The sequence below is a fragment of the Clarias gariepinus genome, chromosome 6 (assembly GCF_024256425.1).
Source record: "Clarias gariepinus isolate MV-2021 ecotype Netherlands chromosome 6, CGAR_prim_01v2, whole genome shotgun sequence".
NCBI lineage: Eukaryota > Metazoa > Chordata > Actinopteri > Siluriformes > Clariidae > Clarias > Clarias gariepinus.
The window spans coordinates 30,011,878-30,027,530 of record NC_071105.1 but is presented as its reverse complement, the minus strand read 5'-3'; the positions used below and the strand labels follow the sequence as shown (position 1 = coordinate 30,027,530).

At 35.6% G+C, this 15,653-nt stretch overlaps 1 protein-coding gene across 4 annotated transcripts in view; it reads right to left on the bottom strand.

Moving 5' to 3' along the window:
• The window catches only part of gnas (GNAS complex locus), a 56,148-nt gene that overhangs the window by 15,423 nt on the left and 25,072 nt on the right, over nt 1-15,653 (bottom strand). For all 4 annotated transcript variants that reach the window (XM_053498198.1, XM_053498199.1, XM_053498201.1 and 1 more), the window contains 3 exons: nt 14,632-14,686; nt 14,418-14,537; nt 9,775-9,872 (listed from right to left, as the gene is read on the bottom strand). In XM_053498198.1, the coding sequence (XP_053354173.1) occupies nt 9,775-9,872; nt 14,418-14,537; nt 14,632-14,686 (273 nt within the window). The remainder of the gene's footprint in view (nt 1-9,774; nt 9,873-14,417; nt 14,538-14,631; nt 14,687-15,653) is intronic.

Genomic DNA, 15,653 nt, shown 5'->3' with positions numbered 1-15,653 from the left:
AGTGAAAACAGGCAAGATAGAGAGGGAGGAAGGGAGGAAACTGCTGTTTCACTTCAGACACTTTCAAGCCGAAGAGCATCGCTACATTGGGTACAAAAACAGAGGTGAAGACTAAATGTAATATATTACTAGTCTATCAATCACTCTGTTAAGTAGTCTAATGGTCAATGCTTAAAATTCTAAATTCGAGCAGAGAGCCTACACAAACTGCGTAAGGTTGCAACCTGAAATCAAGACGCTGCTGTACAACAGATACATTTGGGCATGACAGAGAAAAAAATTAAAAAGACAGGAAGCGAGAGAAGAAGGACTAATAATGCAACAGACCCCAGTTGACCAAGAATGTAACACGAAGGGTGAAAATGTGGCATAGGGATTGCAGGTCGTACAAATGCACAGAAATACTGGTCTGATATAACATTTGTATCAGTTTGTGTGTGTTAGAGCATTTTAGTTATATGCAATTGAAGCATGTGTAGGTGTATAGTTTTGCCTAGTATAGTCCATTCCACCTTTTGTATTATTATAGTGATCATGCACGGGACACTGTGAGGTCACTAAGTAAGGTTCTCAACATGTTATACTGCTATGATGCCCATGTTAACCTGAAATCTTTGACATTTTTTAGACCATATTAAGTCTCAACACATAGTACATATCCAGAACAATACTTTTTAGTATTATAGTACATATAGTAGTACATTATAACCACATTAGTAGAGAAATTAAAATATATCACTCCAGTGTAGCTTCTTCCCAGAGACCAAACCTTACCAACCAATATTGGTCTAAACTGCCAGGAAGGATAGTAACTTCAATAATCACTCTTTTCTTCCATGATGAGCAGAAGAGCATCTCAGCATGCTCATGACATCCACCAGAAGGCCACACACTGAGTTGCACTTCTGTCAGCCAAGAACAAGTATCTGAGGCTAGCATGGACACAGTCCCGCTAAATTCACCTGGTCTTTTTCCAGTATTTTTCATTCTTTGGTTGCTCATTATGAAAAAAAAAAACAATTAATCTATATTTGGATCTCTAAAAAGCTGCTTTAATTAATTCCTGTTTAGTATGTATGACATCATGAAAAGACTACCAGACAGACAGCAGGTGGGCCGGTGGAACAGCCACCTTTGTTGTGCCCATGGCCCTTGTCCGACATCATACAGTATCTCAAGTATAGCATTTCTACCTATTAATTGTGGGCCATCAATAGTAGCAAAAGTAGTTCGATGCTTTAATCACCCCTGCATTACAGGTCAAAAACCTAGCAGCCATGACTGCAGTGCAACAGGCTCTGTTTAAGTTCTTAAAACCGTTTATGTACTAAACTAAACAGGGATAGAGAACATTCATTACACAATTTTTGGTTTTAGTTGGTTTCTACTGCATCTTTAGGGTTCCTGTAAAATTAATTTCTCATACAGTATGTGTTTAGGCATATATGCAAACACACGCAGGCAGACACACACACACACCACCCCACCCCACTCCACCCCACATCACATCACATGAGGCATATGACTTGTACAACAGAGAACCCTTTCTGTTCAACATAATGCAAGCAGTTATACACCACTCAGGTTAAAAAGTAGGCACATTGTCAACAATCTTCAGAAAAGCAAAACAGAAAAACAGTTGTAATTAAACTATATTAATCCATTAATTATTAATTATTAATTAATACCTTATTCAATCATTAAATCTTTTAAATTTAAATACAGATAAAGCTCACATTGATAGATAAAATATACTGCAACTGAGAAAAATCTATTAATTCATAGTGCTATTTGAGCAATCTACAAATAATAATAATTTTTAAAAAGTTGGTCGATGTTTAATATGCTCCATCCTTCTTCATGCACATACAGCGCCTAAGTTGCAACAGAAAAGCAGGAAAGTGTTGGACACAGGGAGCGGTAAAAAGAAAGAGAACAGGCTGTGTGTCTGACATAACAGCGGCTCTCCAAAAATAGTTCTCCAGCACCCTGGCCTCCAGTGCGGTTGTCATAGCGACAGAACCAAAGGCACTATAAATAGACTATCAGCTCCAAATCTTGTGTGACTAGAGAGAGGCCAGAGAGAGAGAGAGAGAGAGAGAGAGAGAGAGAGAGAGAGAGAGCGCAAGAGTCAAAAACAGTAGAAAGGAGAAATCGAGAGGGGGTTGGGCTTTTAGGGAAAAACAGGAGCTTACAGAATGGCAGGAGACAAAAAGAGAAAGAATGCAGCAATGGGAAAGAGGTATGCGTACAGGATTTACACAGCTGAGCCAGGTACATTTGAATGGGAAATATGTTTTCAATACACTACCTGTAAAATGATAGCTCCATAATTTAAGAAATGTTTAAATGTTTCCCCCCGTCCAAAAAAATTATGTGGCTGAGTAACATGTTACTGGATGTCAAATTTACTGCATAAGACACTTACACAGTTAACTATTTTCATTCACAGTGATAATATTAACTTTTAACATAAATGTAGGTCTGTGAATGCTGTTCAACCTTTTACTCATGCACCACACAGCCCAAGATTTTCCAGAAAGGTCAAGCAGCGACTAAAATTGAAAGGAATGATCAGTTACAGTGTGGAATTGTCGAAACTTATGATCTTTAATTGGCCATTCTGTTTATTATCTGAAAAATATAGCAAAAGAATGTGACAGAAAATAATATTTCTTAAAATACTAAGAAAAAAAAAAAATGGTCACCAGTCTAGTGTTGAGTCAAGTCTGCAGGTACACACCATGAAGGTGAGGACAGAAAGCAAGCTAGCAGAAACTGACCTCACAAAACTGACAATGAGCCAATAAACTGTGCAGAGAACATTGCACAAGAGCCATCTGAAACATGCAGCGTTGCAGCCATGCACTTATGTCTCTTCGTTTTTGCCGGCTGTAACCAGAAAAATGGTCTCAATTTCAATTAAAATTATGTGTTTTTTAATTCAGGGTAAATGTGTTTAATATACCAAATGAAGTTTATTTGAGGTTTTGCATCAATCATTTAAGATGGTGCTTGCTTCTCAAAAGAATATTGAAAAAAGTATTTAAGGACTGCAGCCTTATTGGCTATAAAAGCTTAATGTTAATTATTTCCATATTTTTTCTTAAGGCAATAAACTCTGAACTGGCATCAGTATCAACAAATTGTGCCTCACAGTATGCTGATTGGGCCATCACTGGTACAGACATATGATGCATTTTTCCCAATTATTAGCTATTAATTCGAGCACACAAGCATTTACTAAACAGGTGCAGGTTCAGAAAGTAAAGGGATCATAAAAAAGGGTATAACAGAAATAGGAAAAAGTAAGTGCACCCTTCAAAAACTCTCTACTTGTTTTTGTTAATCAGGATCTACATAATAATTGTCCTCAACAATTTTGTACTGTTGAAACCAGACGTTTACACACACTTAGATTAAAGTCAATTAAACTTATTTATTTTATTTTTTTTAAGATTGCATGTTAACAAACCATAGTTTTGGCAAGTCGATTAGAACATCTACTTTATGCATGACAAAAACATTGCCTGGGATAGATTATTTTGCTTATAACTCACCATGTCACAATTCCAGTGAGTCAAAAGTGGGTTCAAACTTAGTGTCTTCTTGCCTGACACCAGTCAAGACCTCAGAAAAAAAATGTGGACCTCAACAAGTCTAATTTATATTGGGAACAATTCTAAATGCCTGAGGGTACCATGTTTAACAATACCAACAACACTACACAAGTATAAACAGCATTGGACCAAACATGCATCATACAGCTCAGAAAGTGTAAAGTTTTATAATATTGTAAGACTTTATAATTTAATAAAAAGATTCCTGTGCCCTGAGAACAGACCCCTCCCTGTGCTTCCTGATGTCTTATGTGGTAACACCTTCTATATCCTGTATCCAGACGAATATACATCCAAATGGCTCTTGTCTGCTAGAACCCTTTTGTTTAATCAAGAGAATGTAAATGTATTTCCTTTCTCCTGTCTGTCTCCGGCTCTCTCTATGACTGACATGTTAATGACTGGTTATTTTGATGTTCGGGACACAAGAAATAACTCTTCTTCTTTTAGCTTAAAACTGTCTGGGACACACTTCTTCTTTACTTAAACCTAACAGAAAGGAAATGCATATTTTGGAACAGAAAGTTTAAATCAACCCCAGAACAACAGCAAAGGACCTTGCAAGAACAGTGGAGGAAACAAAAGTAGCTATATCCACAGTAAAATTAGACGGACAATGACGCAACATGAAAAAAGCAAGGAAGAAGCTGCTGCTCCAAAAATGCCATAATAAGCCAGACTTATGGTTCACTACTACATATAAAGACAAAGACCTTACTCGGAAAAAATGGCACAGTATTGGTAAATTCACAGTACTGGCATGGCCCTGACCTCAGTCCAAAATGTAGAAAATTTGTGGTTCTGACCTCGCTTTGTGATTTTACACGGCCTACTACTTTGTGGCTGAGTTGCTGTCATCCCAATTGCTTCCACTTTGTTATAATACCACTAACAGTTGAATACGGAATATTTAGTAGCAAGGGAATTTCATGACTGGACATTCTTACATCTGTAACAATGGAAGTGATTGGAACAGCTAAATTCAATGATTTAAATTGGCATGTGAATACTTGTATGTGTATACTATATTGCTATACATACTATATGTACATACAGACATGGTATACAGTACAATATGTTCCTCAATATCTTCCTTATTGGATACATCTAAAATCATTGCACTAATTGTATATAACTCCTTCTCTGTATACTATTTACATATGCAAATTCTTTATCATGGTATACAATACCTTCCTTATTGCACCCATGTACAATCATTTGCACTAATTGGATTTAACTCCTTCATTGTACACTGTTTATAAGTGGTAATTATTTTGCACTATGAAAATGCACTTCTGGTTAGATGGTAATTGTAATTTTTGTATATTGCTTTGTACCATACATATGCAGTGACAAAGTTGAATTATATATATATATATATATATATATATATATATATATATATATAATTCCCAGGTCAACTCCAAGTTACCTTTCTTTGGTAATGGAAACTATGATTCTAAGGGTTAGGGTTAGGGTTAGCTCAAGCCCTGCAATGTACCTGTTTATCAAATTGGCCACACCCCTAATTATGCATAATTCTATTCCATCCATCCATCCATTTAGGAACCTCTCTAGTCCAACTAGGGCTCATAAAAAGAAATAGCGAAAACTGGAGGTCAATGGTGACCATTTTATTTATTCCCATTTGTACAACCATGGTACTAGGACTTCCATTCAAGGTGCAAGGTGACAGTGCTAACCACTAACCCACTGTGCCGCCATAATTTATTGCCTAATGTTAAATTAAGTTACAGAGACCAAAACCTTTTCTCCCCACTTTAGGGCCAGTGGTAGCTCTGCGGGTAAACTGTTGCACCACTGATCAGAAGGTCCCAGGTTGGGCCCTCCTGAACAACCCTCAACTGCTCATATGTGTAAAACAATTACAAAAAAGAAATTTGCTTTGCAAAAGAGTGTCCGCCAAATGCCATGAATAAAAATGGACAAGGCTGCAGTTTATTTCTGTTGTAAAGCTGGACATTGACTTACTTTTGGAGTCATTGACTCCTAATAGTCATTCATGAAACTCTATGTTTTGGCAATTTTGGACTTATTTTTGAGAACCCAAGATTGCCTCTTGGTCTTAACATTGTGATTGACCAGTACATATTATGTAAATATAAAATATAAAAAATATTGCAATCAAGCCTTCTTTGATTCATGATCAGTTGTACTGCTTGTGATGCTTAATGACTTATTAGTTTTGCCTCCAGTGTCTTGTTAGCACAATGTGATGGTGACAGTGGTTTGATTTTTGTAGAGCTTGTAATTTATGTATAAAGAAGGTATATTAAGAATTATATTGATCACAATTAAAATCTGGCTAATTGTGCTGTAATATATGCTTTCACTCTTTCAAAAAGATAAGTGTTTAGAGGTTTTAAGCTAGATAGGGTTAGTCAACATATTTTTAAATAAATAATTTAATAAAAAATTTCAATAAATTTGAAGAGCAAATACTTTTAAATACTACAGTCAAATTAATTAATATTTACTGTAACCTGGTACATGTGGGTTTGATTAACCATCAAATAGAAAAGGCTAATTTAGGTTTAGTTATTTTAAATAAAATAGCCTCCTGGTACAAACATTAAAAAGAGTGATTACTGTTACTGTGATCAATGTGGACTGATACATGTGAGTTTGACATTAGAAATATGCCTTTTAATTTTAATTAGATAAGGTTAAACTAATGTTTTGGCGTTCAAACCTTTGCATTGATGTTGATCATTATTTAAGGTACAGTATTATAAAACCTCATTCATAGATACTGTAAATCATGTGTTAGTTTTTCTTTTTAATGTAAAAAGTTTGGTTGTGCAAAAAGTCAAGCTGATATGTTTGTGTAAAACTTGATGACTCTTGCTGATAAGTAAAAAGCTAAAATCTCAGTGAGGTAGTTTAATCTGCTTTTAGGATGAGGGTCTGTTTCGCTACAGTCTGAGGGGCTGTTTTCGTTTAGCATCCAAGCTAAGCTTTTTTTACTCCAGAGCTTCATCTGAACAGATTACACCAAACCTGTTACCTGAGGTGGGTTACATGTGGCCCATTCCTTATAACATTAGTTTTCTCACTTAAAAAAAACAGTATAGCATTTAAACAATGAAAACTTACTTCAATGCTAGTGCTGAACCGTTAACTTGAAATTTAATTTTGCAAAAAAGCTATTTTTTACGCAAGTTGAGTTGCTGTGAGCATGTAGGAGCCTGAGGCTTCTAATGTGTGCACTTGGGGCTTCTAACTCGCACAATTTTCGACTAAGTTGCACTCTCTGTGTTTGGAGACTGGTGCAAGTGGGTTTTACACTAATTCTCTCAGAGTTTAGAGAAGAAATGCAGATCCAAGGCTTTTAAAGGCCTCGATTTTTGTTAACGCCATAAAGTGTTTCTGTTGCGCTACACAGAAGCTTCTGTGGTCCAGAATTGTTTGTATCTGAGGCTCATCGGCGGATCACAAGTCACCGCCAATCAAACTGAAAACCAGCTAATTCTGGTCACTGGCCATTCAATTGGTTCATCTCTATTATAAATGTAAAGATAGTTAAAAAAAATAATAATCTGGAGTCAGTGAAACGATATGAGAATATATCACCACACAAAAGAATCACAATTCATAACGTAATAGATTTTATCCTCATCTTTAACAAGCCCTCCCCACCCACACACTATTATTCAAAACCTAACTGATTAAAAAGTCATGAAAAAACACAAGATTTTTCCAAAACACACACCCCCGCACACACACATGCACACACAGAAATGTGCAAAAGGCTTAAACCATCCACTATAAATTATGTAGATTTAATAAAAAAAAATGGGAACAAATGTTTTTTGCAACAGGTTAGAAAAATACCTAAAGATACAATTTAAAAAGTTAGTTGTTCATTTAACAACCTCTAGCAGGTTCGTTCCATAAGTCTACATTCAAATAAAATAAAATCTGGCTCATTGGAAGCAAGAAATTAAGAACTTAAGACTTGCACAGTAACACACACACACACACACACACAAATCAGTTATGACATCATGACAGGAAGAACCCAAAAATGTTCAGACCGAAAGACGACCTTCTATTGGCTAAGGAGCAATCAAATTATTTTGTCTCTTCCTTCAAACAACACTACATTCTCCATTTTATGCTATATCCCTTTTTTTCTCTCTCTTTGCCTTCTTTCTTCCTAGGGACACTCTTTTATGGACTGCATACTCATTTGACAGGCATCTTTGCTTACTGATTTCACATACTGAAGAAAACAAACAAAAAAAAATACAATAATACAAACAGGATGATCTGCCTTCTCTAGCTGTCTGTCTCCCTCAAAAGACTCACTCACTCGTGATGCCCATTTGTAAAGAGACTAAGGGAAGGAGCTCTCTCTCTCTCGTGTTTACATAAGCACATAGAGAAGGAGCACTTCCAGTCAAAACAGCCTAGCCTAGAATCCTTAACAATCACCTTAAAGAAGTACAGAAGACACAACCAGTGTGGACCAGCTTGTCCCTTACTATGGCATTATTATGTTTTACAATACTTCTACTAATTAAAAAAAACCCTATAAATCAAGAACCAAATAACCTGATAAATTTACCATGAAGGCAGGGACGCATCATATAAAAAAGCTGCATAGTACCAGGTCTCCTTAAAAGCCCTAGTGTTCCTGTATTTATCTTCTCAGTTAGTCATGGATTTGCACACACAATTCTCAATAGTAGAAGCTGAGAAACCACCAAAAGTAAAAAGTAGCATTTATCAAAGATGGTTTTGTTTCTTAAATATGCATCCAAATTTAAAAGCTTCTTGTCTAATGATTATTCACAAACAAAGTCAAAGGAACACAACAGGAACTGTCTAAGAAAAGAGAAATTATTTTATCCCAACAGTTATTTAAATGCAATTAGTTGTTTAAATATGTATACTTTGCGTCAACTAGCAGCTTTAAGTACTTTGTGAAATGCTTCAGCATCAATACCACATGGTAACAGCGAGTAAGCAATGCTTCTTAACTTCCATGACTGAGTACACTGTGGAAGTCTGAAATCCCAACCTACCTACCTTACTACCTAGTGTTTTAGTACTGTAGCAATTTGAATGTAGTAGGTTTGTTCCAAACATCAATAATTCAAAAACAGGTAGGTCTGGAAAAATGTACTTGCTGTCTGGCCGGATGGTGACTAGATCCAGAATTTGAAAAACTCTGGACAGTATGAACTAAATCCTCTTACAGTGGAACCTTGGATTGCGAGTAACTTAGTCGTTTTACAAGATGAGCAAAATTTTGTATTACTTTTAACTTAATATACAAGCGAGCTCTTAATATACAAGTAGTACGCATGCGGTTTGAGTGCCGAGCATCACATGATTGCAACGAAGCCAATGGTGCTTCTCTTTTGCGCGATACGAGATTATAGGTAATCGTCTCCCATGCTCAGTCTCAGTGTGCACGCTTCACTCGTATAGTCAACACTATAGTTCGTTCGCATAAAACATTACCGAAGTTACTTGTAAAAGATCCAGTTTATAGAGTCTGTCTCTGTCAGAAAGCAGTTATTCCGTTAGTGTTTGTGTGCGCGCGTGTGAGATAGTCATCCTACACGGTAGCCCCCCCGTCCCTTCTTCTCTCACATACACACAAACACACACACACACACACACACACACACACACACACACACACACACACACACACACACACACGTGTGCGCAGAAACACACACACACTAACAGAAATACTGCAGGAAGATAAAGGGCAACTTAATTTGCTTTATTTTTATTTTGTATTTTGTATAAATAATTTTCGATTAATATTTTTGAGTTGTGGAATGAATCATCAGTTTTTCCATTATTTTTTCATGAGGAAATTCATCTTGATATATGAGTGTTTTGATATACAAACTCGCTTCTGGAACAAATTATGCTCACATTCCAAGGAGTCACTGTATAATGTAATGAAAAGCATTTGAAGATATTATGACTCTTAGCTGCATTACAATATGTAATTTGAAGAACTAAAAACATTGACCCATATTTAAAAAAATGAGGAAATGATTAAAAGCATCTGATTTTCTTAAGAATATGGCTTTTTTACATACCATTAAGCAACTGAGAAAGAAAAATAGTGCAAAAGAGAGAAACATTAAAAGTCCATACTCACTACTGAGCACAGTCAATCAGTTGATACTCATTCGATCTCTCGAAACAGGCCCTTACTCCCTCATCATGCCACAGGGTCTTCGTGTGTTCATAAAATTCCTGTCAAGAAGATGAAAAAAAAGAAATAAGAAATAAACTAAATGAGAAATAAACCAAAATTTTGCAAATAATTTAGTATTTTTCATTATGTGTAATATAACAGAAGCACTCATTTATAAAGCAGTCTGATATTTTGAGGTAAAGGGTTTAGGTTCTAATCAACAGGATGATCACATGTATCATACAAATAAAACGCTGCAACCAGCTTTAGGTTAACATGTCAGTATAAGCTAAAGATAAAGTGTGCAAAAACAGTGTGCATTTGCAAAAACAGATAAATGCCCTTCTTAAAACAGTAAACTGACTGCCGTGCATAATTTTTTATACTTCACACATTCTGAACCTTAAATCTGAGGTTTTTTTTGTTGTTTTTTTTAAATCAAAACAACCCCACACCAATTTGATAGATATTTCCTGGGGTGCATAAAAAATTAGATTTTTGACAATTTACAGGGCATTCGAAAAATATTCACAGCGCATCACCTTTTCCACACCTTATGTTACAGCCTTATTCCAAAACAGATAAAAAAAAAAAAATTCTCAGAGTTTTACACACAACACCCCATAATGACAATGTGAAAAAAGTTTACTTGAGGTTTTTGCTAATTTATAAAAAGGAAAAAAAAACTAACTGACAACCTGTTGGAACGTTTTAGCCAAACAATGCAGTGCATACTGGTATGCATGGTGGATGAAGTGGAGTAAAACTGGGACCTTCTCTTCTTTACAGCTCATGAACCCCCCCAAAAAAATCTCTATTGTGTTTAAGCTCTTCAAGCTCCTTCTCAGGAGGAGGCCTGGGAGACTGCTGGGTTATGTCCAGGAAATGCAAACACAGGTTGACCAAGTCCTCCTTGTTGTCCATGAGCATATGTAATAGGCCCCTAGCTAATCAGTAGCAGGTGGCCTATGCAACGTTTGGGATAACAAAGCAGCACACACTCGGAAGGCGAAGCCATGAGACAGAACTCAACTGAGAAAAAACTGGCGCACTGTAAAAGGCTGCCACAATGTGTAGCGTCCTGAGCGCTCCTTTCATGCTCTCTTGCAAGTAGTGACACCGCTGAGAGACTTGCTTCCAGGCTGCTGTGCAAGATGCCACCGGACCCACCAACTCACCACACAGTTGAGCATTCACTAACTTAAATGACATGAAACCAATGTATGCATTTCAATCAAGTAAAGTCAATAAGATTTTTTTAGTTAGAAAAAACAAAGCTGAAGATCCCTAAGAATTTCTATACAGAAACAAGATAGGCATGAAACCCCAAGATCTGCAAGCTACATCAAATCAACATGCCTGTGCACATCATTAGCAGTAAACAAAGTAGCATTTCTTTTCTTTAAATGAGTTATGCTGTTTATACAAGTATTGCCTTTAGCTTGTTAAATCAATAAAATAAACTACACAGTTTGCTATTTTGAGAAGACAAAATCGTTCATCTCAGATATTAGGCTAGCCTATTGCTAATATGGCCCAAACTTTGTGTAATATGGTGCCAAAACCTGTGATGCTGTCAGATGTGATGCTGAAACAGGTTTTGGCAGCATAGTTCCAGTGAAAGGTGGCCACAAAGTTTTGGTCATATTTTATACTTTAGATTTTGCATTTCTATATCGCTACATTCACTACTACTTATTATTGTAAACAAATTTGAGATATTGACAATGTTAAACTTTTTAAAAAGACTTTCTATGTCTAATGTCTTCCTTTGAAGCAGGTATTCATATAACAATCCAACAAACTTGATCTAAAATGAATCGCAATTAAAATTTGATTAATGAAGATTAAACAGGTGGAATCTATGCCATCTTGAGAATACCGTGTCCTTAAAGCAAAAAAGGGACACATCAACTACTAAGAAACTCTATAATTCAATAATATATAATAATAATACATTTAATTTTAAATATTTTACTTCTCATTTAAGTTATATATATATATATATATAATTATTATTATTTTTTTTTGTATATATTGTATATATAGTTATATCAGGTGCTGTGTAGGTTCGATATGCTCCATTAAAACTAAGGTAAAATCATGCTGGTAATGCTAAAGCTAAAGTTAAATAAATAAACTTAATTACATGTCTAATATTAATTTAGTCTGCGCATGCTGGCATGTTTCTTGACCCCCCCAAAAATAACTGACTAAATTAAACGCAAAATGCTGGATTACATTTAAATGCCTTATTGCATTCTTTGGTGGCCTATTGGCTGGGCCAGTCACACTGACAGTTGAAAGAATGCAAATGAGACCACTTTATTTTAACTGTATTTCCTGACCTCAGACTATGAAAAATCTAAAGAATTTACTCCCTTAACTCTGAATTCCCTCTCTTGAACTCAAATTTCCTCCAAATTCAGCAATGTATTTCCTCCAAATTTAGCTTTCTTTGTAGTTCAAATGCAAAAATGATGTCATTCCAGGCTGCAACTTTTCCACATAAAAATTTATATACACCTGCAACATTATATGCAATCTATAATGTATCTACCACGGATCAGAGCCTTATCTCTGCCATGAAGACAAGATTTTTAAGTTTTTCAAAAGAAACAAAACAGGGTCTCGACACATCTCTAAAAGAGAGAAAGAACTTTGTACGTCATGCAATCATCACAGTGTAAGATGAAAAAAAACACACTTAAATAGCATTGTTATATTCATGCATTTTTTTCATTCTGAGTAAGCAATTTAAAATATTTGCCTCAGATTTTTTTATAGTATTTGTTAAGCTATGTACTTACATGTACATCCGCTTACTAAAAATGATGGTTTTTTTTTTGCATTTATATTGAATTTATTTGCACTTTATATCTAACTCTAACCCTCGTCATTGAGGCTAATCTAAAAAAATGGCTTCAAATTGCTAGGGAGCATAAAAAAACAAAGATAAGAAGGGAGGCACATGAAACTTTTTAAGGGCTGGACAGTGTATATTAACTATTTAAACTGTAACTCTACTGTGTGGAGCTTCATAGGTTAAAACGTCTCAGTGTGATCCTGCTTATTAAATATCCGCAAACTGCCAACAACTTCCACACTTCCATGGATGGTATAAATATCTCCAAAGTGGCTCTTTTACCTGACCTGTGTGCCATGAAAACCATTTGCATTCACGCAGACACCCCAGTGCTCTGACTACACTATAATACCTGTGAATATGAATGTTACTATTATTCCTTTGATTTGCTTAACCCGGTGTCCTTTTATACATGTTTATACGTAACATACAACTATTTATTTGTAGTAGGTAAATTATTCATTTACTGAAAGATGTGCATTCATATTGACTTACAGGCCTACATGATAAAATGTTCAATTTTGATTTAAAACTTCCAGAACTTTGTCTAACTGGACCTACAGTATATACAGAAAATACTCTAGGGTGGTAATTCAACACTGGGAAAATTAAGTTTGATGTATAGTTAATAATATTTTAAATTCAATATTAAACCAACAGCCAATCCACTTTTTTTCAATTTGCATTTATCCAAGTGCCCTTATAAGAAGTGAAATGATATCCAACTATTGTCTAGACTGTTCTTTACAGGGGTTGCTGCCTTTCTGTTATCAAACGAGAAAGCTGCCATTAAACGAGCGAGGAAGACAGTTGAACTAATTGATGTTTCTGCAGTTCACTCTCTTGGGTCTGTGTGTGTGTGTGTGTGTGTGTGTGTGTGTGTGTGTGTGTGTGTGTGTGTGTGTGTGTGGCCATCCTTCTATTTCATTTTTTCACTAAAAATGAAGCATTGATGTGCATTTAGACGAGGTGTGGCCTTCTGTATTTACACAGCCTACACTGCGTAGTTTGTGTATAGAGTGGTCTAGTTCTGAGTATGTCCTACATAATTGCAGTTCATTGTATTTTAGATATATACAAATAAGTTATAGTTATGGTATCAGTACTCAAATGTAATAGGTCCAATCATTTATATACAGTGAGCCAATATTGTTGTTTTGTTGAAACAAATCAATCACCCATCTTCCATTCTGATATACTGTAAATAAGGACAGAGAAGGTGAGCTTTAAATGGGTGTAAAAGTACTTTTGATACTCACATACAGTAAAGCACTGTAAAAAAAAAAGTCATTATAAGTCTAGATTATACATAAATATATAAATATAAATTTATTTATACCCAAATAAATGGTATTTGCCTACAACAACATAGTAGGTAAGTCGAAATCTAAGCTGAGTGAAAGGAGTGCTTGTGCATCCTTTTCATAACATTATTATAATTAAAGGAGACAGAGTCCCAATGGGGCAGATTAGGGTCTCTCTCCTCTGTTCTCTCAGGCCTTGAATAAAACACTTAGATTCTCTAGGGAGTATTAATGCTTATTATCTGCCTTAATAAGTTCAGTGGCATAACACCTTTAGGGTATACACCGCTCCCTCAGGTTGAAGAGTTTTTTTTTATTCATTTGTGTGACATCCCAAAGGATAGGATAGGAAAGGATGGAGGATACAACAAAATTAAAGCATTATCTCACTCAGGCTCTTGACACCAAAAAAATAATAATATGATAATACTTACCGAAGTGAATTCAAAGTCCTTTTGATTGGTTAAATTGAGGATGTACTCGATTCGAAACTGGTTTCCTGGACAGGCTAACTGAACAGGGGGTACCAAACTGTTCATTGCAGTCACAATAGTCTATAGAGGGAATAGGGTTTTCACATGATTAAAGCACATCTTTAAATATAGCATTTACTTAAGCTCATTGATATTTGTTATAATAAATGCTTACCTCTATAGCTTCTTTTATATTATTCTTAATATCCTGAACCTTCTGTTTTTTCTCTCTGTGAAACAAACAAACTGACAGTCATTAACTTTGCATTGAAAACACCAATCAGGCAATATTTTTGTCATCCAATTATTACCCAAAAACATGAAATATGTATACACAGGGGTTGGACAATTGAACTGAAATGCCTGGTTTTAGACCACAATAATTCATTAGTATTGTTTAGGCCCTCCTTTTTCGGCCAATACAGCATCAATTCGTCTTGGGAATGACAGATACAAGTTCTGCACAGTGGCCAGAGGGATTTTGAGCCATTTTTCTTGCAGATAGTGGCCAGGTCACTACGTGAGGAAAACGTTTCCTGACTCGCTCCTCCAAAACACCCAAAAGTGGCTCAATAATATTTAGATCTGGTGACTGTGCAGGCCATGGGAGATGTTCAACTTCACTTTCATGTTCATCAAACCACTCTGTCACCAGTCTTGCTGTGTGTATTGGTGCATTATCATCCTGATAATGCACCTATAGCAGCCCGGCCATGTACATTGACCCTGTAGAGTGTCCACAGTTACTAATGTTGGATGTGGTTCGTCCTTCTTGGTGGTATGCTGACATTACTCTGGATTCTGTGCCTCTTTATACATCACAAAGACTTGCCAGCGAGACGCGCACCAACAATTTGTCCTCTTTCGAACTCTGATATGTCACCCATAATGTGGTGTGCATTGCGATATGTTAAGCAAAACTGTGCTATTACTCCGCTAATTAAATCTTCACACTCTGCTCTTACTGATGGAATGTGCAATCAATGAAATCTCAATTTAATCATTTTTAAACATGTGATATATTATCCTAAGAAAATCCAATCAGACCAAAGGAATCTATATATGTTAAAGCCAAAACATAGTATTGATGGTTAAAAATTTCATCTATTATAGGTACATTTATAGGGCACATTTGCAAGGTAGTGGGAAAAAAAAAAAAAATGAATATAATAAAATAAAACATAATTTTTAAAGTGT